Genomic DNA, 26932 nt, shown 5'->3' with positions numbered 1-26932 from the left:
CCTAGGGAGTAAGAGCTCAAAGTACCTTTGGCAACAAAGCCCAGAAACAGTGTCCTGGGCAGTCATCTGTTTCACCAATCAATACTCAGAAATGGCTTATGAGTTAGAAGCTTAAGGGAACCAGGCTTCTGACCCCTGAGAGAAGAAAGATAAATATAGCCATCCTAATCCTGATCCAAGTGTATAGAAGAGTTGCTTTTGAAAGAAAGTGTTCACATTCACAACATCCTGAAATGTCAAATCCTTTTCCAGAGCCATGATGATTTTTATGCTCTTTATTTGTTCTGGAGTCAGAGAGGCTTTGCTCTGGTTCTGGGTATATAAAGCAGAGGTGATAACAGAATCTGGTGGCTAATTCATTCATGTATTCAGTCACTCACTCACTCAATTTTTATTGTGCATCTACTGTGTCTCCACAGTCTAAGTGCTGGAGATACAAGATGGATACGGATTGTCTTTACCTTCACAGGGTTTTCAGTCTAGTAGGTGAGTCAGACATGAAATAACTAATTACAGAATTAGAGTTCTTTCCACATGGTTGTAATATGTGCTATGAGAAAGACTATATAATAGGCAGACATGATTTGTCAGAGTCAACTTGTTGAGAAGATTAAATAAAATAATCTAAGTAAAGTGCCTACTGCAATACTTGGCATAAAGTAATTATGCATGCAGTCAATGATACTTGATATTATTACTGGCTTTTGTACATATTTTTAAAGCACTAGTTCTCTAGTGCGTGCATGATCAGTTGTGTCTGACTCTTTGTAATACCATGGACTGTAGCCTGCCAGGCTTCTCTGTCCATGAATTTTCCAGGCAAGAATACTGAGTGGGTTGCCATTTTCTACTCCAGGGATCTTCCTGACCCAGAGATCAAACTCGCATCTCTTGTGTCTCCTGCACTGGCAGGTGGCTTCTTTATGCTTTCATTCACTAACAAATATAAAATCTTTCAGGGTTCTTATTTAGCTTTAGGATTTTGAATGGGAAAGGAATGACATATATACAATATTATTTAGCAGTTTCTTTTTTTCTACTTCCATCATCTATCAACTTACCCAAGCAGCAGGTGATTGCCTGGCAGTGATGATAGAGGTTGAGAGTGGAGTCCTACTCTATCCAGAATAGCTCTCCTCTCCTTTGCCTCTTCAGCTTTTAAGGATGAGCCAGGTGGGAAAAGCCAACCAAACAGCAACAAAACCTCCGAAATTCTCCTTTCAGAGAAGTACTCAAATTTTTGGCTTAAGTTGTTTTCTTCCAACTCAAAGAAAAAAATTATTATACCATTTCCCTTTTCTAAAAGAAAAAAAACGGTATTTTCTTTTCTTAACAGTTGTCAACAAGTTATAGTTAGTTCAACCACTGTTTTTCTTTGAGCCAAAATGGATTTGTTTTCAAAGAGCCCTTTATACAGATCTTTGTTGTCTAGACTGTACTAATATGTGAATGCAAAATGGCTGACAGACCTGGACTCAGAGAGGGTTATTTTTGCAAGCACAGTGGAAAGATTATTCCTGAACTAGCATAACATTTATTTTTTGAATTTATAACTCATTTCTGCCAATGTATTTAAAGTAGCATATTCATGAAAATAGTTGAGATATCATTCAAAATTCTTCCTAGGAAAATTTAGAGAAATTCAACACACATGTACACACATGCTTAAACAGTTTCTAAAGCATTTGTAATTGTCACACACTCTGAAGCCCAGTGTCATAATTTAATTAAAAATGAACAACTGATAACAACTTAGTGAAGTACAGGTCTGAGACCTAAGCTTTTACTTCACTTCTAATTGGTTAAGTGACCAATTTTCAATTTATCCAACCGCAAAATAGGAGGTATAACACATCCTCTCTCTCCCATGCTCTCCCTTTTCCCTAATTCCCATCAGAGGAATCTTATGAATAAATGAGATAATCATAAAAGAAGGGTCCAGTTTCTAGGTGGAAAAGTAATACAAAGTACAAAATAACTTTATCATGAGATGTTCTGTTTCACGATATCTCAGGACCAAAACATAACTTGGTGAATCACTCATCCACAACTGACCCCACGGAACATGCATATATATGTTCTATGGCTCAGACTGATTAAGCCTTTCCTCTCATCAGCTGTAATATTGTGGGTTATTGCCAAGAGAAGAAGAGACTCCTGGTCGAATTAGTCCTATTAGACTATTTTAAATCAGGCAAGTTCCTGCTGGGTCCAGTCTAGTCACTTTGTAATTGAATAATAGCAATGACCTGTGTGTCAACGTGCTGCAGATTTCACTGATGAATAACTTTAGAAATATGTGAAAAGCCAGGTCAGCAACCAAAATACAGAGCAACAAAACTTTGTTATTTGGAAAAAATCTGAAAATACTTCAAGCTTTAGAAGAACCAGTTACTATGAACTAAGGGACTTTAGTCCTCTTTCCTTATCCTTAACCAATTAACTCACTGCAAAGACAGCTTTTTCAGAAATACATCACCGAGAATCATTTGACTTTCCAGAAAAGTCGCTTCTATTCATTCTTTTAAAAGGGTTTTGCGCTTACAGAAAGTTTTAGAAGTCATTTTTTAATAAAATAATTTCAACATGGGTTCCACTAGAATTAAGCCCTACTGTCTTGAAGCATCCATTGAATATATGGATAAACTTCTCTCCTATACATCTAGAAGGGAACTAGTTATGAACCATCCTTTTCTATGTTCTATACTTCACAGGAGGAACCCAGTTGAAAAAGGCTGGAAGGCGTTCCTAAATAAAACTTAATATTAGGATCATTAGGAAGGGAGAGTGGGCCACAACCTTAGTAAGACTTAAAGTGTCTTTAGCAAAACAAGTACTTTGGATAGGAAGGTATCTTTTTTTAAATGTCATAAAACTTCTTCTAACTTTTCACATACATGGAGGTTACCAGAGGTCTATTTCCTTTACAGGGATGTCAAGTAGTATGATAAGAATGTCTCTGGACACCCTTCCCCAGTATTTATTTGTTGAGCCCCTCTCACATGTCAAACACAGTTCTAAGCGGTGGGAAGAGAACAACACAAAAGAGAAAAATCTCTGCTCTCATGGATCTCATATTCAAGTAAGGGAAGAAAGACACAATAAATTATATGTTATATGATAATAAGTGCTATGGAGAAAAACAGAGAAGGAAAATTTGATGACCGGGAGTACTCGGTGGGGTGATTATACAATTTTAAAAGAGTAGCCAGGATAGGCTTCAATAAGAATGTGATCTTTGATTAAGAACTGAAGGAGGCAAGATACACAATGAGGGTATTTTAGAGCATTCCAGGCAGAGAAAATAGTAAGTGCAAAGGACTTAAGGCAGGAGAGTAGTACCCGGCATAAGAAAATAAGAGTTTCAAAATAACAGAAGGATAGCACAACTGGAGTGAAAAAATAGTTGGGGGAGGAGGGAAATTTGGAAAATTAGATATTTAGAAATATAATGTGAGAGTGGATGGTATAGGGCCTTGTAGGCCACTGTAAGAACTTTAGCTCTTAAGAGTGAGACTGGATGGAGAAGGAAATGGCAACCCACTCCAGTATTCTTGCCTCGAGAACCCCATGGACAAAAGGGCCTGGGGGTCTATGATCCATGTACACCACAACAACCATAACAACAAACACACAATCAGGCAGATTATGATTCAGGGAAATATCTTTTCATGAAAATGTGGCATAAAACAGAGAATGAAGAGACCTAGCAATGTGGAATGTAGAGTTTTGTAAGAAATTAAAATGTGAGTATAGAATAATAGTTGTTAATATTCAAACAATAAAGTCCATGGCTAAAGGAAAAAAAAAAAAAGAGTGAGACTGGAAAGCCATTGGAAAGTTTTGAGCTAAGAAGTGATACGATCTGACTTATTCTTTTAAAAATGAATCTGGCTGCAGCATTGAGAACAGACTGAAGAGGGGCAAGGCTGGAACTCAGCAATTCAGTTTTTAGGACATGGGAGGACTGAGATACCTGTAAAACATCCAAGTGAAAGGACTGAACAGGCATTTGAATATCTGGGGCTAGTGTGCAGAGAAGAGAGTTGGGCTAGAGATAAAATTTGAGAATCAAACACCAATATGTGCTATTTAAAACTATGAGACTGAATGAGTTCACCTGAGAAGAAATAAACAGAGAAGGGAAGAAGGCTAAGGATCAATCTTTGGGGTTTAACTATGTTAGTTTCTATAGTCAATTAAATTATAACATATGCTGAAAATGGGTTCCAAGTTCTTACTGACATGCACTTGCATAACTTCTCATATTTAGAAAGCAATTGAGTAATTGTGTTATTCCTGGCTTTTCATTTGATGAGTATGAAGCTTTTTCTGTATCACCTCATTTAACTTTCCCATTGCCTCTGCTACGAGCATTGCAGGTGTCAAGAGTTTTCCCAGATCACACAACAAATCACATTGATCAAAGCCTAGAAACTAGGTCTGTCCTAACTCCCAGTCCAAGACTCAAGGCAATAGGCAGCCCCATCCATAGTTTGTTTAAAAGGGTTTGACAATTGCTCATGTGGAAACAAGACAAGGTAACAGTGTGTGTGTGTGACACAGCTGCAAAAAAAAAGGAAACATAATCTTAGGCTTCATTCTAAAAGCACTGAGTTTATGGAAATAACACCTATTATAGATTATTTTGGACCATACCTAGAATATTATTTTCATAGGCATATATTTACAATTTACATTTTCATAATTATTACAATTTCCAGAGTTTTATTAACTAGTTCATGAATTTTCAACAGCTGTTGAAAATATTTAATTTATTTTATTAATTATTTATCATTCTGCTGGTTCTTTCAGCAGAATAAAATAGTTACAAAATTCAGTAATCCCTAGAGATTTACATTCTTTGCTTTATATTATTCAGTTATGTGGGGAGAAACAAAAAAAGAAATGCTAATGTTAAGAGTGTAAATAACAATTTACTCAACCTAAAAGTTACAGCATCTCAAACAAGCTTTCTTCAACTTTACAAATACTACTTTCCTATTTGTGTGAAAAACAAAATTTTAGGTCACGATGAAAATTTTCTAATGAATATTACTATTTATAATGTGAAGAGGTAACTAGGACAAACATTGAGCTTCCTACCACATTCCTACATAAGAGCAAAATAAAATGGCTCCAGATTAGATCAGACACATACTAGGCACTGCTGCACAAATGGTTACTGCTGACAAGGGATTCACAAATTAATACTCATCTGGCATTAAATGGTAACTCATGCCTAGGACCCATGTATTGGAATTAACTCCCTGCCAAGGAAGGAAGGAGTAACAAACAATACAATATCACAGCTTAGAAGAGAAAGTGAAGGGCTCACCTGAACTAGCTACAGTGATTTCACTGTTTCTCAGGGCATTTAAGATTTCCCAGTTGGAAGGATGAAGAAGCCCTCTTTCATTTCCAAAGAGTAGAAAAAACCCAAGTGTTCACACATGCTGCTCAGTGAAGGTCAAGGGTGAGCAACACAGCCTCACCCTCTGAATAAATCAGACTCAGTTTCCTTAATCACCTTCTTCTGTCGTAACTGGAAGGGCATGGCTCTATTAAGCTCCACCCTGAATCCCCAAGAGAAACCTAAAGAGTCCACCTAGAATTTTGGTCTAAATTTCAACTGAGAATCAAAGTGTTTATGCCAGAGCACAGGCTTTGATTGTGCTTAATTAGCCTTAGATAGACAGGAGGGTTCATTGATCATACTTAACTAGCCTCCACAGGTGGGTCTAGAGCAGTTCAGTCCTCACCTGAGCTGTAGCTGTCAGTTGATGACTGGGAAATCGAGCGAGACAGAGAGCGACGTCCAATTTTCGTGGGACGTTTATTGAATTCTTGCTTCTGGTCAGCAAATTGGATCTGCTAAGAAAAAGAACTCTAGTTACATAAAGGAAAAGAACATCCATTTTGAGATAGCAAATCAATGCTTGCATTATAGATCTTACCTTCCCTCACAGCTGATCTGTTTGTACTGACCCACATATGGAATCTTAAGAGAGTCATTGGAGAAAATGATTTTTCATTCTTCTCTGTTTCTATCAAGTTTAAATCCTTGAAATACTCTCTGACTATGTATCTTTTGCGATAAAAGGGAGAATGGGATATTCTCATTAAAATAAATGGTTAGAAAGTTGAGTCATACTCAGCAATCCTTTCTATAGTTTCACTGAAAATTATAGCTGGAAAGAATCTTTGGGACTATCTATTCCAATCTTCAGGCTTCCCAGGTGGCTCAGCAGATAGAATCCGCCTGCCAAGCAGGAGACGCCAGAGACTTGGGTTCAATCCCTGGGTAGGGAAGATCTCCTGGAGTAGGAAATGGCAACCCCCTCCAGTATTCTTGCCTGGAGAATCCCATGGACGGACACAGGAGCCTGGAGGTCTACAGTCCATGGGGCTGCGAAGAGTAGGACACAACTGAAGCTACTGAGCGTGGACACACACATTCCAACCTTTTAAGATATGAAACTATAAGATTAAGAAAGGTAAAGTGACCTGCCTTAAGATTCTCAGGAAATAGTACGGTATAATGAAAAAAAAAAAAGAAAAGCTTTCTATTCATACAGACTGTTCTGGAACTGTAGTCAAACCCTGGTTATGCCACTCATTAGCTGTGTGATGTTCATCAAGATGTTTTGTGACCCCCATTCTTCTCATAAATACAACAAAGATGAAAGTATTTCAAAAGTTTTAGACAGGGTTATACAAAACAATGTATGTAAACTGTGAAACTCAGCAGGAGATTCAATTCATCCCTGACTCCCCAACTCCCTTCCCTACAAATTTTCTGTTCTCTTAACTCTTGCAGGTAGTCACTTTAGCTTTTCAAAGGCTTTCTAAAATGTATCAATTAGCTTTTCAGTACTAATAAGTATAGTAAACATTAATTTATTATTTTTAATGTTTGGTATCAATAAACTAAAAGCTACAAGGTTGATAACTTATTAACTATAACAGATGTAGGAGTAGATAACTAGACTGAATATGTATAAACCTCAATACTCCAGAGGTTGCATTTTGGACAATATCTGATAATGACTTTCTTGCAATTTTATCTCTTTCTCCTACTGTTGGAAGTTCCAGCTGATACTTTATAACACTTTACAAGTCAAAGTTAGTATCATTAAGCAAATATCTTTTTTTTCTATTTCCCTAATTGAATGTTTGCATAACTGCTTAGATTATTCTGGATCCAGCTGGCATAGAGGTGGGGAAAATCAAAGATCTGCCAACTGATTCTGCCTTTCCTGATTAAAAAGATGGTTGCTTACATGAAAGCAACAACTATTGGCTACATTTCCTACAGTTAGAGGTAACTATTGAGTCATTTGAGTATTCACACTGACGCCAAACCAATTAGCATGCCTTTTAGGGGAATTCATAGCACTGTCATAGCTATTGTTGTTCAGTCATTCAGTGGTCTTCGACTCTTTGGACTGCAGCGCGCCAGGCTTCCCTGTCCTTCACCATCTCCTGAAGCTGTTCATAGCTTTAACAACCAATAAAGCCTGCATAGTACTTTAGAGTTTGCTAATTGTTTACAGCAACAGGAAAATTCACCAGGTTGGAAGCATTTCCCAAAATGAAAAATAGCAAAATTAATTATTTTACTAAAATAGAAATTTATTCCCAAAAGAGAAAGAGCCCTTTCTGTGCACTCCCATGGAATGTACATGAACCCCAAATACTTCTCTCATTGTACCAACCAGGCTCCATAAAGGCAGGAGCTATGTACATTACTCACCCTTATATTCTCAGACACAACCCCTGACATAACAGTCAACCTTGTGTCAAAACAATGAACCTTACCCTATCTTCACAGTCTGTACTTGACTGAATATTAAGTAACCATAAATCAAGTCTAAAGTTAAAAGAATTTTTAAGGGGAAAACAAAAGTCAGGAAGGGGAGGAACGTGAGTAAGAAGATGAGGACGGGAGTAGCAGTCAAGCTCAAAACCCTGGCTTCCATTTCACCAACCTTGTTCAAGACAATGATATATCTTTAGTCTTTTTTAGAAGCCCATCTAAAAAAAAAAAAAAAAAAGAAGCCCATCTAGGAAAATGAGTCGTCATTGACTTTCCAAAGGCCACGATGAGTCATTAATTTCAGCAGAGCCTACTTTTAAAAAAGCGGGACAGACCCTGCCCTAGATATATACCACCCCCTCCCACCCACACACCACTAGAGGGGGCCACTCTACTTCTCTAGGATTCTCTAACTTAGTATGATTGGAGAGGATGGGCACACATCCATTTGTTGTTTAGTCACTAAGTAATGTCCAAGTCTTTGTGACCCTATGGATTGTAGCCTGCCAGGCTCCTCTATCCATGGGATTTCCCAGGCAAGAATACTGGAGTAGGTTGCCATTTCCTATTCCAGGGGATCTTCCTGACCCAGGGATCGAACCCGAGTCTCCCAGCACTGGGAGGCAGAGTCTTTACCAAAGAGCCTTCAGAGAAGCCACACACTCATTTACCCCAACAACATAGCCATATAGCTGCACCATCATCAAACCAGTTTCCTTAAACTGAGTTCTCTCCTATATTAAGCTCCTCACTATTTACAGTACTTCCTCCCACCTAGGTCACATTTCAGTTTTTTTTTTTTGGCCACACTTTGCATGGGATCTTAATTCCCTGATCAGTGATGGAAACTGTGCCCCCTGAAATGGAAGTGCAGGCTCTAACCCCTGGCCCCCATTAGCCCACCAGAGAATTCTTGAGTTTAGGCTATTTTTTGGCACTAAACATTAAGCTATGTAGGCTTTCTCCACTCAGAGACATAGGGTTCTAAATCTTGTTACTTATCAGACACTGACCTCAAGTTTCTTTAAGACAGAAGAATATTAGAAAGAAGTTAACCACTTATATAGAATAAGCTATATAATTTCCCCAAGAAATAAATGCTTATCTTTTACTGACAACCCATCATCCCTGGTGCCCACCTCCCACCAGTAGTTAAAGTGGCGTTACATTTTTCACTCGTGATACAGTAATCTCCCCAGCCCAGTTGGAGTACCCTGGTAGATTCTACCCCTAACTCTTCTACCTTAACTGAAATCAAAAAGTCCTTTACGGGACCTCTCCTTATCTGTTTCAGAGAAGATTGACTAATTCCAACAGGCTTCAAGGTAAGGAAGGGAAAGATACTGGAGAGGAGCAGCTCACCTTATGCAGAAGAAGGGACGAAAGCAGGAAAGAAGGGGGAAAGCAACTGGCCTTTTACAGTAGTGGCTATAGCAGCAGCAAGACTGGTAAGTAAGAACTTAGCCTCACCTGGGCTTTAATCCCAGAGCTGCCATTGACAATGTATTTCTTCTTGCTGCTCAGCATAATAACACTACCAGCCCTACAGCCACCTCTCCAGTCCAGGGACCCTTGTGGCTAGGCCTTTAAACTTTCCTCATCAGCAATTCTGTTGGTTCTGGTTCCAGCTAGTTTTGTGTGTGTGTGCGTGCGTGGTGGTGGTGGTGAGGGGGGGTTTGCCTTCCCTGGAAACCCTGAAGCAGCTCCAACAACCCCTTCAGCAGTAGAGCCCAATTTAATAAGGCATTTCTGTTAGTGGTTCATCAGCCATTCCTAATTCTGGTGGCTGTTTTGCTTTTATTATTTTTTTTCCCCCTAAACACCTAATTACACGGATCCTCTGACCTCTAAACCTTAACAAGTCCCTTGACAAGGCCCAACTTGCACGCGCATAACAATAGCTTATTTATATAACTGGTGCACTTTTTTTGCCTGCTATAATTAACTTGCTAATTAGGTTCCTTTTTAACCTTACCTCCTCCTTTTCCAAGTCAGATGACTTTAGTTAACCTAGTCTCATTAGAAAAAAATTAACTGCAGAGCCACTAAAGCAATGAGGAATTTATAAAAACGTTAAGAAAAAAAAAAATGGAGCCAAGTACTCAAGCAGGCCCTAACCTACACTCTGGGTCCTTGTGTTAGACTGGGGACACTGGTTTCAGGTCTTTTACCAGGAAAATCAGCTTCCTCAGACCAGCGCTTTACTCTTAACTGTGCATCCTTTTATGGAGGTTTTGACATCTGGTTTCTAGTCCCATCTGAGGATCGTTGCTGATTAAGTGTCCAGTGATCTGCTTGTCTTTTTCAAAAACTGTTTCATGGAAGGTGCAACTACAATAGGGAATTTCCTATTTCCTCGGAGCCCCCAGGGTCATAGCGACCTTGTTACATATCAAATAGTCAAATGAAGGGGTGGCCCTTCTAGGTCAGAGAGCGATATAAACAGAGCAGAGGGAACAGGGAACTGCCAGGAGCCCAGGATGACAAAGAACCAAGTACACGTAAACAGGGAGTTAGAAGTGGTGGGCATGTAATTGAAGAAAATACAAGAGTCAGTTTGTGGTGACTTTTGCTGCTGCTGCTGCTAAGTCACTTCAGTCGTGTCCGACTCTGTGCGACCCCACAGACGGCAGCCCACCAGGCTCCCCCGTCCCTGGGATTCTCCAGGCAAGAACACTGGAGTGGGTTGCCATTTCCTTCTCCAATGCATAAAAGTGAAAAGTGAAAGTGAAGTTGCTCAGTCATGTCTGACTCTTCGTGACCCCATGGACTGCAGCCTACCAGGCTCCTCCGTCCATGGGATTTTCCAGGCAAGAGTACTGGAGTGGGGTGCCACTGCCTTCTCCGGTGGAGACTTTTATGCCACAATAAATCCGATAACTTTACAATTCATAAAAATATTCCACAGACGATATAAAGCATAATCGTGCACAAAAGCGACTCCCAATTAGTCATGAAAAGATGCTATGGGCTAATGCATATGAGTGACCGGTGGAGAGGAGCTGGAGAGGTATAGTCCTGGGAAGGCAGATGGACCAGATGAGAAGGGTAGGAGAACAAACCATTGACTATCTATCTAATAAACAATAATGTACCATGCATTTCTCCAGAGACCATTTCAGTTTATTTGTTTATCTGCTTGTTATTTTCAGTAATTTAATATCATAGCTCATCTCCAAGATATGGGAGATTGACCCTAGAGAGAACCGGTAATTTATTTTTGAATTAGAATAGAAGATTAAGAAAGGGGGTTAGTGATGTTGATATCTGCGTGCCACCAGATGTGTCAGCAAATGGAGGAGAGGTTCATCATTGGAATGTGACCATTGGAAGTGTCATATCGACAATGCCACAGAAAATCATCACTGCACAGACCAGGAGTGAGGGAATCTGATTGGGTTAGTTAGATCCCAGCAGAAGTCAAAGAGCCTTCCACGTCTAGTTTAATTCATTTTCTGCTCATTTCCTCTGGTTTTCATAACAGATGGTGATCTAATACATATTGATCTCCCCATTAGAAGACAAGTCCTCTGAACCAGGCCTCAGTTGTGAATCATTTCTGTATTCCCCCAATGTCTTCCAGATGAAAGTGAAAGTGTTAGTTGCTCAGTCACGACTGACTCTTTACAACCCCATGGACTGCAGTCCGCCAGGCTCCTCTGTCCATGGAATTCTCCAGGTAAAAATACTGGAGTGGATTGCCATTTCCTTCTCCAGAGGTCTTCCATATAGATGCTGTTAAGATGATAGCTTTGGAAATTATTTGGAACTGTTCACATTCTTTGTAGTTATACCATTTTAAACTTCCTAACTACACCACTCCAGCATTCTTGCCTGGAGAGTTCCATGGACAGAGTAGCCTGGTGGGCTACAGTCCATGGGGTCCCAGAGAGTTGGATGTGACTGAGCTACTAACGTTTTCTCTTTCACAAAATTCCAGATGTGATTTAAAAAATATGAGTGCTCGCTGAGCACAAGAAAGAACATAAAATGATAGATTCTTTTTTTTAGGATAATCTTTAGTTTGAGAGAAAAGGTCCCTGGAAGAACAGAATAAGGGGAGGGGAATTAATATTAATTAAGGGCCTACTATGCACAGGCCTGTGGATCTGTTATTTCTTTTTTTTTTTTTTTAAATATTTATTTATTTATTTGACTGCATGAGGTCTTAGTTACAGCACATGGGATCTTGTTCCCTGACCAGGGTTTGAACCCGGGCCCCCTGCATTGGAAGCACAGAGTCTTAGCCACTGAACCACCAGGGAAGTCCCTGGATCTGTTATTTCTATTAATCAGTATGATAGTCTTAAAAAATTGGCATCATAAAAAAAAAAAAAAAAAAAAAAAAAAAAATTGGCATCATTATCCCCATTGACAAATTAGGAAAACACAAAGGCACTGAGAGAACAAATGATTTACCTGAAGTCTCACAGCAAGCAAGTGGGACTAGAAAGCGAGCCTGTGTTTATGTCAGAGCCGAAGCTCTTTCTACGACACCAAACCTTATGACATTGAAGATCAAAAACTTCCCTGGTCCTAATTCAGGGTGTGCTCAGCCCCACCTCATTCCTCTTAACTTATCTTGCTGTGCTTTGCTTAGTCGTCAGTCGTGTCCGACTCTGCAAATCCATGGACTGTAGTCCGCCAGGCTCCTCTGTCCATGGGGACCCTCCAGGCAACAATAATGGAGTGGGTTGCCATGCCCTCCTCCAGGGGATCTTTCCAACCCTGGGATCGAACCCACGACTCTCACATTGCAGGCAGATTCTTTATCAGCTGAGCCACCATGGAAGCCCTAATTTATCTTAAACTTATTTAATTTAAAATTACTCCTTAAATTTACTTTCTTATTGGATTAGGTTTCAGAAAGGATATCATTCTAGATTATCTTGAGGCTCTGATCAAACCACAGTTCTGAAATGGCTAAATCTTATAAGAATCTGAAATCTAGCAGCCTTTTAATTAGCAAATTTGTCCAATGTCACTACCAAAAATTGAATGGAAATTAACTGAACTCAAATACAGCTATTCACTGTCATCCATGACAATCTTGATCTCTTATTCACAATTTCAGGAAATGAGACACACCAGTATATTTCTGCTTGCTTGATGAGTCTCTAATCTGCTCCTCTTAACCAAGGATATGCACCCTAGTATACTCAGCTGGTTCCTCACTCAGATGAAAAGGAACTCCTGGTCTAAGGCCTTAAGTTTCTGGGCCTGAGCAAAGGGAACTGCAGATCTACACCAAAGACAACTGGAAGACATTTTAGATTACTGACAGGAAAAGCCTTACCACTTAACAAGTTTATCTACCAAAGTAATCCTCAAATTTTAGATACATCAAAATCACCTAGTGGGTTTATTAAAACACATTGCTAGGCCCTGCTCCAGAGCTTCTGATTCAGTGAATCTGGGTGGAGCCCAAGATTTTGCATTCCTAACAAGTTTCCAGGTGATGCTGATGCTACTGGCCTGGGGACCACACTTTAAGAACCATGGCTGGAACACTCCAAGCATGATTAAAGTCACTGTAATTCTTAACTCTCTCCTTAACCAACCGTGTTATCCTACCCATGGCTGTAACCATGGAGCATATTCATAGGCAAAAAAAGTTATTTCAAAGATCAGAGAAAGGAATGAGGTGATCCTTTCTTTATACACAACATAGGATATAAAGAGAACTGGATCTAATTCTGCTTTCCACAATTTAAGGCTAAGAATAGATGATTAATGCATTAACAAAAAAATCAGGACTCATGGGGAGGATAGAAGATCTATTTACCCTACAGAGGAGCACATCAAGAGAAACAAATTAATTCCTTTTCAAATACATAAAGTAGTACTACAAAGAATGGTGATCAGTGGTTCTCTCTCTGTATCTCCATTTCTTAACATTTCCAGTACTGAACATCCATAACCCTGATTTGTAAAATAAGAACAATAATACCTACTTTGTCTGTCTCAAGTGTGTGCTGAGAAAATAAAATAATGTATGTGAAAAGATTTTGGAGGTGACATACTGGTACACAAATATAATATATTAACATTTCTATTTTTTTAGGTCCAAAGTTCTTCACCTAGAGTCCATGGATGTCCAGATGCTCTAAAACAGAATGTGAAAAGTTTGTGTGTCTATTTTCCTGGGGAGTGGGTCCATAGTTTTCATCAGTTTCTCAAGTGGGTCTCTGCTTTAAGTGTCAATTCTGATCCAGCGTTATAGTGCAACTACCTCTACTACCATTTAGCAGATACCTTAAAGGTTTTCGTCCCACTTCCAAGTAGATATGGTTCAAGCGTTCTTAGAGACATTGCTCCCTTCCAAGTCAAATGAGCTGCTGGAACAAATTCCTCAACTATAAAAGGGATTACTTCTAGCCAAAAGAAAATCAGGTAACCAGCTGGCTGGGTACTCAATCAAGAAAGTGAATCAGATTTCCTATGGAAAAGTACTAGGTACTACAAAGAGCTTAAGTGGGAGGAGGAAATATTAAGATGTAGAAACTTAAAAAAAGGTTATTGCTGATCTCCATGCTCATAAGAGAGGAGGTATTTTCACCTACCACTAGGGACTAAAATTTTCTCAGGGGAAGTGAAAATATATTAATAAGGACAATCTTTAAAAGGATGAGTTTCCTAATATTTTAGCAGTAAAACTGCCTGAACAAGCTATATGAAAATAGCTGGGGAGCAGAGGCTCTAGCAGAAGTTTTCCAGTGACTGATGGAATAGTAACTCGAAGGTCTCCTTGTCAAGTTTCAAGACTGTTCTTCAGATTTCGTCCTGGCTTATTTCCCTGCTAGGAGTCAGAGATGTGAGTACTGTCAGCTACTGTCTGTGGTCTTGAATCCTATCTTCTGAAGGATATGCCAGTCCCTTTTTGCTACAGATCATTTACAAGAAGGGAGGCATTATAATCCACCTTTTCTGCTAAATTTTCCCCCTGAAAGAAAGTTTGAAAGCCTTGTCGTATTTCCTTCGGGGGCAAGGACAGCTTTTCTCAGCGGAAAGTTCATTACGTTAATATGTAAACTGGAACATGAGTCATTTGTTAAAAGCTTTCTTTGATCGAAATTTTGACCCAATGTGAGAACTGGCACCAGGGTTTCCTCTTGGGGATTAAAAGGTACTCTAACATGTCATAGGTAAGGTCTGGAAATCTATAGGTAGTATGCTAGAGAATGCTCAGTGGCTCATTTTGGTGGCTAAGTGGATACTGGGGGCAACCTAAAGCAGCACTTCGAGACCAGGTCTGAAATGAACAGCTTATATGATATCTGAAAGCAAGCCTCAAGAGGTTAATCTCTGGCAAGGGAATAATTCAGAGAATAAAACTGAGTTATTTGAGGCCAAGCCCCTCCCTACTTTGTCTCATCATTGCTAAAAGAAAAATCTACTGATCGAAGATATTTTCCTGAGTTTTGAGAGAGAGAGGCCAGGAAATTGCTAAATAAAAGAGGTGCCATGTTGAAAACAAAGCAGAGCTGTGCTTTATTAAAGAATATTTTCTAAAAGCTGAGAAGTCTTAGGTCATATCTCTTGAGCAGTAGTCACACTAACTCCTTTAGGACAGTTATCCTGTTCAGGTAAATAATGAGAAGGTGAGTAGGTAAAAGTCCAGTACGAGCTCCTCTTGAGAAGATGTGCTTGGCAGGTAAGACAGCGAGGTGTATTATTTATGAGAATAAGAGTTACTATAAAACTTGTGTTGACTGAGTTGACATACTAGTGTTCTGTGACATTCTTCTGTAACATTCTCTTATAGACGTAACAAAGGTTAATATCTTCATGTGTGCTCTCACTTAAGAAAACCAGAATTTCTATTTCCCCTTCTTGGTATCAGTGAATGGCTGGAATTTCAAAAATTAAAAATCCAACTAGAGGGACTTCCCTGGCAGTCCAGTGGCTAGGACTCTGTGCTCCCAATGCAGAGGGCCTGGGTTCAATCCCTGCACAGGGAACTAGATCCCACATGGCACAACTAAAGACCCAGAGTAGCCAAATAAATAAAAATAAATATTTATAAATAAATCCAACTAGAATTATTATTTGAATTTTTTCCCATTATTCTAAAACACTATACTATTTGAAATAAGCTTGTGGATGGGTAGGATTTCTTCAGATCAAATGTTTTAAAACTGAGTACAAGGTTCTGGAACAACACTAAGAATAACAACAGAAATAACCCTAACAGAAATAATAATAGTTGGTACACGAACAGAAATCTGGGCTCATCAGTTGGGCCTCTGTTAGGTCTACTATATACTCAGACTCATTATTGGTGATCACTTCTCTAAGTCCATAATTCCATAAACAGTGAAAAGAACTTGGAATGTGTTGTATATAGTCTAAGCAGTTTCCAATAGGGAAATATATATACATTATAAATATTTTATGGGGCTTCCCAGGTGTTGCTAGTGGTAAAGAATCCACCTGCCAATGCAGGAGATGCAAGAGACGTGGGTTTGATTCCTGGGTCAGGAAGATTCCCTGGAGGAGGGCATGGTAATCCACTCCAGTATTCTTGCCTGGAGAATCCCACGGACAGTGGAGCCTGGTGGGCTACAATCCACGAGGTTGCAAAGAGTTGGATATGACTGAAGCAACTTAGCATGCACGCATACATATTTTATACACATGCACACACAGACACAGACACACACACACACATATAAACCACAAACTGGTATATAGACTGTAAGAAATCAGGCTAAACCTGGAAGAAAGCAGTTAGGAACATAAGGGTGGTTGCTATTTTTATATCAAAAACTAAAGTTGGATCGAAAATACTAGGTTTTATGTGCTGGTTCTTATCAACAAATAACTCATTAAAAACACTCATCAAGCACATAAAGTATTTTAAGAAATAGTACCAAAAGAGCTATTTGGGACTTCCCAGCAGTCCAGTTGTTGGACTCCGTGCATCCACTGCAGGGGGCATGGGTTCAATCCCTGGCTGGGGAACTAAGATCCCACGTGCCATACAGCACAGCCAAAAAATAAATTAATTTAAAAAGACAGTTTTATAATTCCTGCCTTTTAGAAAGACACATAGAAGAATACTTGGGGAAATGTTTTGACTGGCAGGAGAAAACTAGGCAGATAGGGGATAAATTACTTAAATCTTTTCAGACTTGAAAGAGAAAGAGAGCACACCATTTCCACAAGTTGTTTTTGTTTTTCCCCCCTTCTCTATTCTTTTTCTTTACCCCCATGAGAAATAAACTAAGCATCTGCTTGTAAACAGAATGCAAAGCAATCACAGTGTAACACAATCCATGCAGTACACCAGGAGCAGTGGGAAGCTCCAGTCCAGTCTAGACAACCAGGCAATAGGCCCTTCCAGCTCACTCATAATTTAAAAATAATTAAAAAAAAAAAAAAAGAAAAAGGAAAGAAAGCAGCAGGAGTGACCCCAGGAATTAATCAGAAATTACAGTAATAACTGTTTTCCCAATCACGGCTCTTGGGAGGGACTTCTCACAATGATCCCTATTCTTGTCATTATCAAGAAACAGAGGAAAAAGCAAAGTGACCAAAGAACTCACCATCCACTCAGGCATGTGAAAAGCTGAGGCGCCCTCATTACCGTCCCCCTTCTCCATAGTGCAGGCTTGGGTAATCTATGTCCTGAAGCAAAAGGGAAAGCTGGCTTGGAAATGCCCGAGTTTTCTGAGTGTCCAAAAAGCAGAGCCAAATCTAGTGATTCAGGAGTTCACAGTATCTAGCAGAAGCTGCATCTCCTTTAAAAGGCTTCCTATTAAAATCAAGATCATTAGTCAACTGCCTGACAAGCCCCTTGACTGGCCAGCTGCAAACCTTCTGCTTCTGATTCAAAATCAGAGCCGATACAAGGTTCTACACCCAGGCACTGAACTTTCCATGGAGCACTCACTATTTAATGCTACCCAAACAGTATCCCCTTTTCCCCAGTGGGGACTTTCTGCAGCAGCAGTCAGGCTTCCTCTTTTTCCCTGTGTATAAGGCACTTGTTAACTTTCTCCCGCCCCTCAGGATGCGTCACTGGAGGTGCTGATACCAAGATCAATAAGGATCGAGGTCAAGAAGGCACACCCATTTCTGGAGAGTTGCTTGATTTGGATCTGCACGGTAAACAGGCGTTTCCTTGAAATCGAGTTCCTTATGGCTTTCAAGTTTAAACAGTTATGCAGAAGCTCCCCATCTGCTCACACCAGGGGTCTGGCACCAAACCCAGGCATATCTCAAGTTAAATTCTTACTGCAGAGGAGATTCAAAGGGAGCTGGAGAGGATCTCTGGCAAAATCAAAACTTAGAAGCACTAAAGAAAGTTCTAGGACCACAGCTCCCTCTGCTGGCTTGCTGGGCTATGCACATGGAAGTCTAAGGGCCTTCAGCTATAGAGAGAAAGATGCCCACTATAAACTAGCTGCTTCCCTGAGGCTAGTTAGGAGCTACCACAGAGTAGGTAGGTTTAGGGGAAACCAGCACTTCCAAGTCAGACTAGTGCTCTCTCTTTATTTTATGCACAGGAGTTTATGCCTCCAAATCCCCTACCCCTCTTTCTCTTTCCTCACTGGTAACCAGTCCCATCACTTCGTGGCAAATAGATGGGGAAACAGTGGAAAACAGTGGCTGACTTTATTTTTTTCGGCTCCAAAATCACTGCAGATGGTGATTGCAGCCATGAAATTAAAAGACACTTACTCCTTGGAAGGAAAGTTATGACCAACCTAGACAGAATATTAAAAAACAGAGACATTACTTCGTCATCAAAGGCCTGTCTAGTCAAGGCTATGGTTTTTCCAGTAGTCGTGTATGGATGTGAGAAGTGGACTGTAAAGAAAGCTGAGCACTGAAGAATTGATGCTTTCGAACTGTGGTGTTGGAGAAGACTCTTGAGAGTCCCTTGGACTGCAAGGAGATCCAACCAGTCCATCCTAAAGGAGATCAGTCCTGGGTGTTCATTAGAAGGACTGATGTTGAAGATGAAACTCCAATCCTTTGGTCATGTGATGCGAAGAGCTGACTCATTTGAAAAGACCCTGATGCTGGGAAAGATTGAGGGCAGGAGGAGAAGGGGATGTCAGAGGATGAGATGGTTGGATGGCATCACCAACTCAATAGACATAAGTTTCAGTGAACTCCAGGAGTTGGTGACGAACAGGGAGGCCTAGCGTGCTGCAGTTAGGGGGTCACAAAGAGTTGGACACGACTGACCGACTGAACTGAATTGAACCGCCACAGGAACTTCCCAGGTGGTGCTAGTGCTAAAGAATCTACCCGCCAATACAGGAGCTGCAGGAGATGTGGGTTTGATCCCTGGATCAGGAAGATCCCCTGGAGAAGAAAATTGCAACCCACTCCAGTATTCTTGCCTGGGAAATCCCATGGACAGAGGAGTCTGGCAGGCTACAGTCCACGGGGTCTCACAAATTGGACAGGACTGAGCATACATACACCGCACATACAGGAATATAGCCAATACTGTAAAATAACTTTCAGTGGAGTATAATCTATAAAAATATTGAATCACTATGTTGTACACCTGAAACTAATATAATATTGTAAATCAACTACACTTCTTTTTTTTTTGCCACACCACGTGACTTGTGAGATCTTAGTTCCCTGACTAGGGCCCTTGGCAGTGAGAGCAGGAGCTCTAGCCGTTGAACCACCAGGGAATGCCCTATATTTCAATTTTTAAAAAAGATTAGTGCCGCCTCTAAGCCCCTATTCAATGCTGTTTTTTATTCACAGGTCTGGTTTCTGAAATAGGATGCCAACACAGTAGTCTTTAGGACCTCAGAAGCTGCTTCCTCCTTATGTCCCCATACCAGTTCCCTCCTCCCTACACACTTCAGAAATTTGGAAATAAGACAAAACTAGAAAAAAGGTAACCTAACCTTTTTTGTGTGTGTACTCAGTCATGTCCGACTCTGGGACCCTATGGACTGTAACCCACCAGGTTCCCCTGTCCATGGGATTCTCCAGGCAAGAATACTGGAGTGGGTTGCCAGGCCCTCCTCCAGGGGATCTTCCCAACCCAGGGATCAAATCTGCATCTCTTATGTCTCTAGCACTGGCAGGTGGATTCTTTACCACTGTGTCACTTGGTAAGTCCCTTCTATTTTACCGTCTTAATTAATTCCTAAAGTATATTATCCAATGAGAGTACCACAGATTTCATTTGGTCCCCTTTAAGAACCAGGGACTCTTTACAGTGTTAAGTCTCACTGCAGAGATAATTTCTCTGAAGCTGACAGTCATAATATTGTGATTAGGATTATAGGTTCATTGCCCTTTAGGGTCTTTCCTGGTTAGGAGAATGTTCCTTTAGATACAGAATGAAGGAGAGGAAGGAAACTTCTAGGGAAGAGACGCCAGAAAGGGCAGAATTCAAATGACTGACCTGGAGGTCCAGACTAGACAAAAAGGCAATTGGAAACAGAAGGGGACCACCGGGCCAGGTGAATGCAGAGGTGCCAAAGGATTAGCCATCACAAGGCAGGTGGAGAGCAGATGCAGTAAGAAGAGAAAATAGCAAGGGTGGACGTACAGGAAGCTGAGGTCACGGAGGGGCTGTGGAGCAAAGCGATGAACAACAGCAAGATAAAGAAAGTCAGTGAAACGAAGACATGGTCTGAGGGCAGGGTTTCAGTTCTGATAAGGCCATCTGTGATCAGAGGGTCAGATTTGATAAAGTGGATTAAAAGGAAGACCATTCTTTTAGTGTAACTTTTTAACTAAAATAGACTTCATTTGAAAACTGCAACCTTCTTATACCTTATACTTATTACTTTCTTTCTGTAATGACTCTGAAACAAAAATAAAACAGTACCTATTACAATTGAGAACTGAAAGTTTATTAACTGAGTGGGACTGTATAAGGCACAGGGTATAGGTTTAAGTACTATGAATAGTTATAAAGTTGTTTTCATTCTAATTTAATTTTACTACAAGGTTCCTTAAAAGATATACCTATAGCTAGAGCAGGAGTGAGACTCCTGCACGTGATTATCTATAATAACCAGCCTTAACATTTAGGAGTTTGCAACTTCAAAAGGATACACAAACTGTACCTGCTCCTATGGCCTTCAAGTTTTGCAGAAACTGACTGTCTGAACAGCTCAAAGGAATCTCATTTTCACTCTAAGAAGAAAATCAACCTGAAGTTCTATGTGCCAGTGGTGTTCCTACCTTGACACTAGTATCATCATGAAATGAATCAGACAACTTGCGGGAGAGAGTATATGCTTGAGGCTGGAGAGGAAAGGACAAAAAGTTAATATGTCCAGGGCCCAAAGTCCTAAAGAACCAGAAGTAACTACAATATGGTGAAGAAGTAACTACGATGGCAGAAGAGTTTTAGACAGGGGACAATAAATCTGAAGCCCAGAGAATCATAAGGCACAGGGCAAAGAATACAGGAATCTGACCCTGTCCTCTATTCCTGGCTTATCACTAATAGTTTTATTAGGTTTTGGCAAGTCACCTAAAGCACTCTCTTCTTCAGCTTCCTTATTACAAAATAAGAGGGAGGTGGGTAAGAGGGCACTGTGGAAGGTGACAGCTGGTTCCTCCAGTTCTGACATTCAGTATTTCTAATCCATCTGGTTTCTCAAGGTCATAAGAAAAAGCAATAACTACTCCTTAGTCACCTAAGTTATAGTTTATTGTAGATGCTAAGGTTCCTAACCATCAGAGTCCAAAGTTCCATCTGGTCAGTTATGAGGTTGGCTGAAATTGCTAGACTTTAAATCTCCTTTGCCCCTTCAAACTTGAAATGCCCATGAAACCTGAGCAACTGGAGTTGTTAAGTCCTCACACCCCCAACTTAAATGTTATTTATTTATAATATTTATTTATAGTATTTATTTATATATTTATATATAATGTTATAATATAAATAAATATTAAATATAAATATATTTATATATTATTATAAACATTTATTTATAATATTTATAATATTCCAGACGTGGTCTTAAAGACCACAGGCTTTAAGAGTTGGATTGTTGTTGTTGTTCAGTCGCTAAGTCATATCTGACTTTTACGACTCCATAGACTGCAGTACGCCAGGCTTCCCAGTCCTTCACTATCTCCCAGAGTTTACTCAAACCCATGTCCATTGAGTCAGTGATGCTATCCAACCGTCTCACCCTCTATCAACCCTTGGGTTTAAACACTAGCTCCACTACTTACAAGCAGTGTATCTATCTTTGGTAACCTGTATAACTTTTTGAGCCTTTGCTTCCTCATCTATAAACAGGTAATAAAACTCTCCTCACACTGATGTTCAGTTCAGTTCAGTCATTCAGTCATGTCCGACTCTTTGCGACCCCCATGGACTGAAGCATGCTAGGCCTCCTTGTTCACCACCCACTCCCAGAGTTAACTCAAACTCATGTCCATTGAGTCCGTGATGCCATCCAACCATCTCATCCTCTGTCGTCCCCTTCTCCTCCTCCCTTCAATCTTTCCCAGCATCAGGGTCTTTTCCATTGAGTTAGTTCTTCTCATCAGGTGGCCAAAGTATTGCAGTTTCAGCTTCAGCATCAGTCCTTCCAATGAATATTCAGGACTGATTTCCTTTAGGATGGACTGGTTGGATCTCCTTGCAGTCCAAGGGACTCTCAAAGAGTCTTCTCCAATACCACAGTTCAAAAGCATCAATTCTTCGGCGCTCAGCTTTATAGTCCAACTCTCATATCCACACATGACCACTGGAAAAACCATAGCTTTGACTAGATGGACCTTTGTTGGCAAAGTAATATCTCTGCTTTTTAACATACTGTCTAGGTTGGTCATAACTTTTCTTCCAAGGAGCAAGCGTCTTTTAATTTCATGGCTGTAGTCACTACCTGCAGTGATTTTGGAGCCCCCCAAAATAAAGTCAGCCACTGTTTCCCCATGTATTTGCCATGAAGTGATGGGACCAGATGCCATGATCTTAGTTTTCTGAATGTTGAGTTTTAAGCCAAATTTTTCACTCTACTCTTTCACTTTCATCAAAGACTCTTTAGTTCTTCTTCACTTTCTGCCGTAAGTGGCATCATCTGCACATTTATGTTATATAGATTAAATAATACATGTAAGGGGCTCCCCAGGTGACGTCAGTGGTAAAGAAGCCACCTGCCAATGCTGGAGCTATAAGAGACATGGGTTCAATCCCTGGGTCGGGAAGATTCCCCTGGAGGAGGATGTGGCAGCTTCCCACTCCAGTATTTGTGCCTGGAGAATCCCATGGACAGAGGAGCCTCGTGGGCCATGGTCCACAGGGTCGCAAAGAACATGACTGAAGCGATTTAGCACAGATGCATGCAGTACATATAATACACAGCACTCAGCATAGTGCCAGGGAACTATTTTGTCCAAAACCAGGCACAGCACAGTAGTACCAGGTGAATTTGAATCTTGATTTATCAGTTACCAACTGTGTAACCTTAGGCATATTACTTATATTCCTTGTGCCTCTGTTTTCTCATCTTTAAAATGGGGACATTAAGAATCTCTCCTTATAGGATTGCTGATAATATCAAATAAATTAACATATATAAAACACCTAGAACAGTGCCTAGGTGGAACTCATCAGTGCTATTTAACATTTACTATTATTATTAATAAATATAACACGTACATTCCCCCAACACACTCAAATACATATTTTCTTCTTATACACAGTAAACCACTGTGTATAAAATGGAACCACAAGTATTTACTGGGTGCCTGTCATGCACCAGGCAGCATAGAAAGACAGTCCCTGCCTTCATGGTACAGGAGAGAGACAGGCAATTAAATAATTACCAAAAATAAAGTGTGACAAGGGATAAAGTAAAATTGTTATGGGAGAATATGGCAAGGGTACCAATTATGCCTACTGGGAGTGTCACATCAGAGAAGCTCTGTTTAAGCTGAAAGGTAATGGATGAGGAGGGGTACCTGGCGTGCATTTGGTGGGGAGGGTGAGTGCAATTCCACATAGAAAGAAGAACATGTTCTCCACATTCTCTCTTGCAATCTGTCCTGTTGCCTTCACATCAGCTGTCTAAAGCCTGACCATCATCCTATCCATCTAAATCAGTGCTTCTTAAACTTGAACGTGCCTACAAATTGTCCGGAGATCTCGTTAAAAATGCCAATTCTGATTTAGTCTGTTTGGAATAGGTCCCAAGCTTCTACATTTTTAACAGTTCTCAGATGATGCCAACACTGCTGGGACTACACAACAGGGCCTAGGTAACTCCATTCCTGTAACAGTGTCATCCATGATTATCATCAGCACAATTATTTTAAAGTCTGATCACATAACTTCCTCATTCATAATGCCTCAATAGCTCCCCACTATCTTCCAAATACAATCCAAACTCCTTAGCATGACACACAAGACCCTTCATGACTCAGCCGCTGCAAATCCCTGAGCCTCAGCCCTCAGCTCTCTGAATTCCACTGATCCCTACTCTGAACACACACACTCTAACTTCCTTCAGCACGTATTACCAGCTCCAGGTCTAGGTTAAGAATCAATTCTAAGGAATTCCCTGGTGGTCAGTGGTTAGGACTCTCTACTCTCACTGTCGGGGGCCTGGGTTCAATCCCTGGTTGGGGAATTAAGATTCCACAAACTGTGTGACATGACCATAAAAAAATAAAATAAAAAAAAGAATCAATTCTATGAGTTATTGAGTAATCACCCAAACTGATCTCGATTACAGCACATATCAGTGCTGATACTATAACTAAACCTTTATCTAATTCCACACTAGAACTATAATTTGAGGGAAGAGATTATGTGTCTCATTTCTGTATTTCAAGCACATAGCAAATACCAATGAATATGTGCTGATTTTTTTTTTTTTAAATGAACTTACTCAAAGAATGGCTAGCTTAGAGTAAAGCCCCAGATGAATAAAACATATGACAGTCATCTGAAGGGTAACAGGAAGGAAAAGGGATGCAGGTGTAAGAACGGACAAAGCCATAAACAACATCATAACAAAATTATGCCTAAGTACTCCAAAATGTATCTTCTCACCGCTGACTAATCCAGTCACTGTTACAATTAAGCAATTCAGAGACTACCTACACTAAATGGTGCATGCTGTCTTTCCCACTCCCTGTTAAGTCCTCTAGAATCTGGGAGTGGAGTGTGGACTTAAATCCTCAACCTCTATACACAGCTTCTAGGCTTCCACTTAGGTCAGAGTTCAGTTTGCTGCGTGGTTAGCAGCTCGAGCTAAAACTGTCCTCAAAAAGAAGTCGAGCTTAAACTTGAAAGCTTCTTCTTAAACATGAAAACAAGGAGAATCAGAGCGGACAGGGGTGTGAACCTAGGGCTCTGAATTCTCTCACAGAGCGGAAAGTAGGGGAAGGGTAGGAAGAGTGTAGGATAAACAATGAAGCACAATGCCATTAAATAAATGTCAAATGTAAACCCCTCACTATATTATTTTTTTACAAATTTTTTTCTTACTACGTTATTTTTTAAAGATACTTTAAATTGAGGCATAACACCTACAGAAAAAGTACACAGGTCAAAAGTTACAGTTTGATAAAATTTCAAGAGTCAACACAGCTCTGTAACCACTATCCAGATAAGGAAACAGAACATGAAGCACCCTAGAGTCTTCTGCCTGTCTCCTCTCAGTCATCACTCCTCCCTAAAGATAATCTGATTCCTATCACCACATATCAATTTTGCCTGTATTTGAACCTGATATAAATACCATAAAAGATACACTCTTAATAGCCTGTTTTTTTCCTGCTCAATATATTTCTAAGAGTTATCTAAGTCTGTTGATTTAGCAGGAGTTCATTTATTTGTGAAGTGAAAAAGTGTTAGTCACTCAGTCACGTCTGACTCTGCAACCCCATGGACTGTAGCCTGCCAGGCTCCTCTGTCCATGAAATTCTCCAGGCAAGAATACTAGAGTGGAAAGCATTTCCTTCTCCAGGGGATCTTCCCAACCCAGAGATCGAACCCTGGTCTCCTGCACTGCAGGCAGATTCTTTACCAATGAGCCACCAGGGAAGCCTAAAATACCCCCATTGCATGAATATTTGTAATTTATTGAATCCATTCTCCTGTTGAAAGTTGGTTTCAGTTTGGGGACCTTAAAAATAATGTTGCTGTGATTATTCTTGTGTATGTCATGTGGTACTCACATGAAAATATTTCTGTAGGACACAGGTACGTATGTAGGAGAGGAACTGCTCAGGTTATAGGGTATGCATATGTTCAGCTAGATAGATAATATCAAGCAACTTTCCAAAGTACCAGTACTATTTGTACTACTACCAGCAGGATATTCGTCCAGTTGCTTCATATCCTTGCCAATGCTTAGTATTGTCGATCTTCTACATTTTAGGCATTCTAAGTAATGGCGTCACTCTGTGATTTTTCATCTGCATCTTATCACCAGGACTACCATCACGACCACAACTGAGCACATTTTTTTATGGCCTTTATTTTGTTGAGTTACATTTCTGCTATACCCATTTCACTGAGAGTTTTTATCATGAATGGATGTTGAATCTTGCCAAATGCTTTTTCTGCATCTAATGAGATGATCCCTTCGTTTTGTTAGTGTGGGGTATCATGTTGATTGATTTGCAGATACTGAACCATCTTTGCATCTCTGGGATAATCTCACCTGATCATGGTGTATGATCCTTTTAATGTCTTGTTAAATTTGACTTGCTAGTATTTTATTGAGGGTTTTTTGCATGTACATTGATTAGGAATATAGGCCTGAGACACTGCATGTATCTGCGCATGTGGTAAAATGGCAAATCTTATAAGATTTTAGAGTGGACAGTTCAGTGGCAGAAAGTACAATCACACTGTTGAGCACCCATCACCATCAGCCATCCTGAGGAATTTTTCATTATCCCAAACCAAACTCTGTACCCATTAAACAAGCACTCCTCATTTCCCTTCTCCCCTAGCCCCTGGTAACCACTATTCTACCTTTTTTCTCTCAGAATCTGAGTAGGTATATCATATAAGGGAAATCATACAGTATCTGTCCTTTTGTCTGGTTTATTTCACTTAGTATGTTTTTAAAGTCCATCTGTATTGCAGCATGTATCAGAATTTCATTCTTTGTAGGGCTCAATAGTATTCCATTGTAT

General features: G+C 40.1%; 1 protein-coding gene and 1 non-coding gene across 7 annotated transcripts in view; both read right to left on the bottom strand.

Annotated features, from left to right (window-relative positions):
- The window catches only part of AHCYL2 (adenosylhomocysteinase like 2), a 183727-nt gene that overhangs the window by 41147 nt on the left and 115648 nt on the right, over nucleotides 1-26932 (bottom strand). Inside the window, exons 1-2 of one of the 6 annotated variants that reach the window (XM_043463695.1) lie at nucleotides 17368-17833; nucleotides 5763-5874 (exon numbers count right to left, since the gene is read on the bottom strand). In XM_043463695.1, coding sequence (XP_043319630.1) covers nucleotides 5763-5874; nucleotides 17368-17424 — 169 coding nt within the window. In that variant the 5' untranslated portion in view covers nucleotides 17425-17833. Of the gene's footprint in view, nucleotides 1-5762; nucleotides 5875-9289; nucleotides 9587-17367; nucleotides 17834-26932 lie in introns of those variants that run through there. The other 5 variants (XM_043463697.1, XM_043463698.1, XM_043463696.1 and 2 more) reach the window with 5 other exon arrangements.
- TRNAG-UCC lies at nucleotides 12012-12084 on the bottom strand. The gene has a single exon. It is a non-coding gene; the product is annotated as a tRNA-Gly (tRNA).

This window comes from Cervus canadensis, chromosome 3 (assembly GCF_019320065.1).
Source record: "Cervus canadensis isolate Bull #8, Minnesota chromosome 3, ASM1932006v1, whole genome shotgun sequence".
Lineage (NCBI taxonomy): Eukaryota > Metazoa > Chordata > Mammalia > Artiodactyla > Cervidae > Cervus > Cervus canadensis.
The sequence above is the reverse complement of the archived record's forward strand: the minus strand, read 5'-3'. Positions and strand labels throughout refer to the sequence as shown.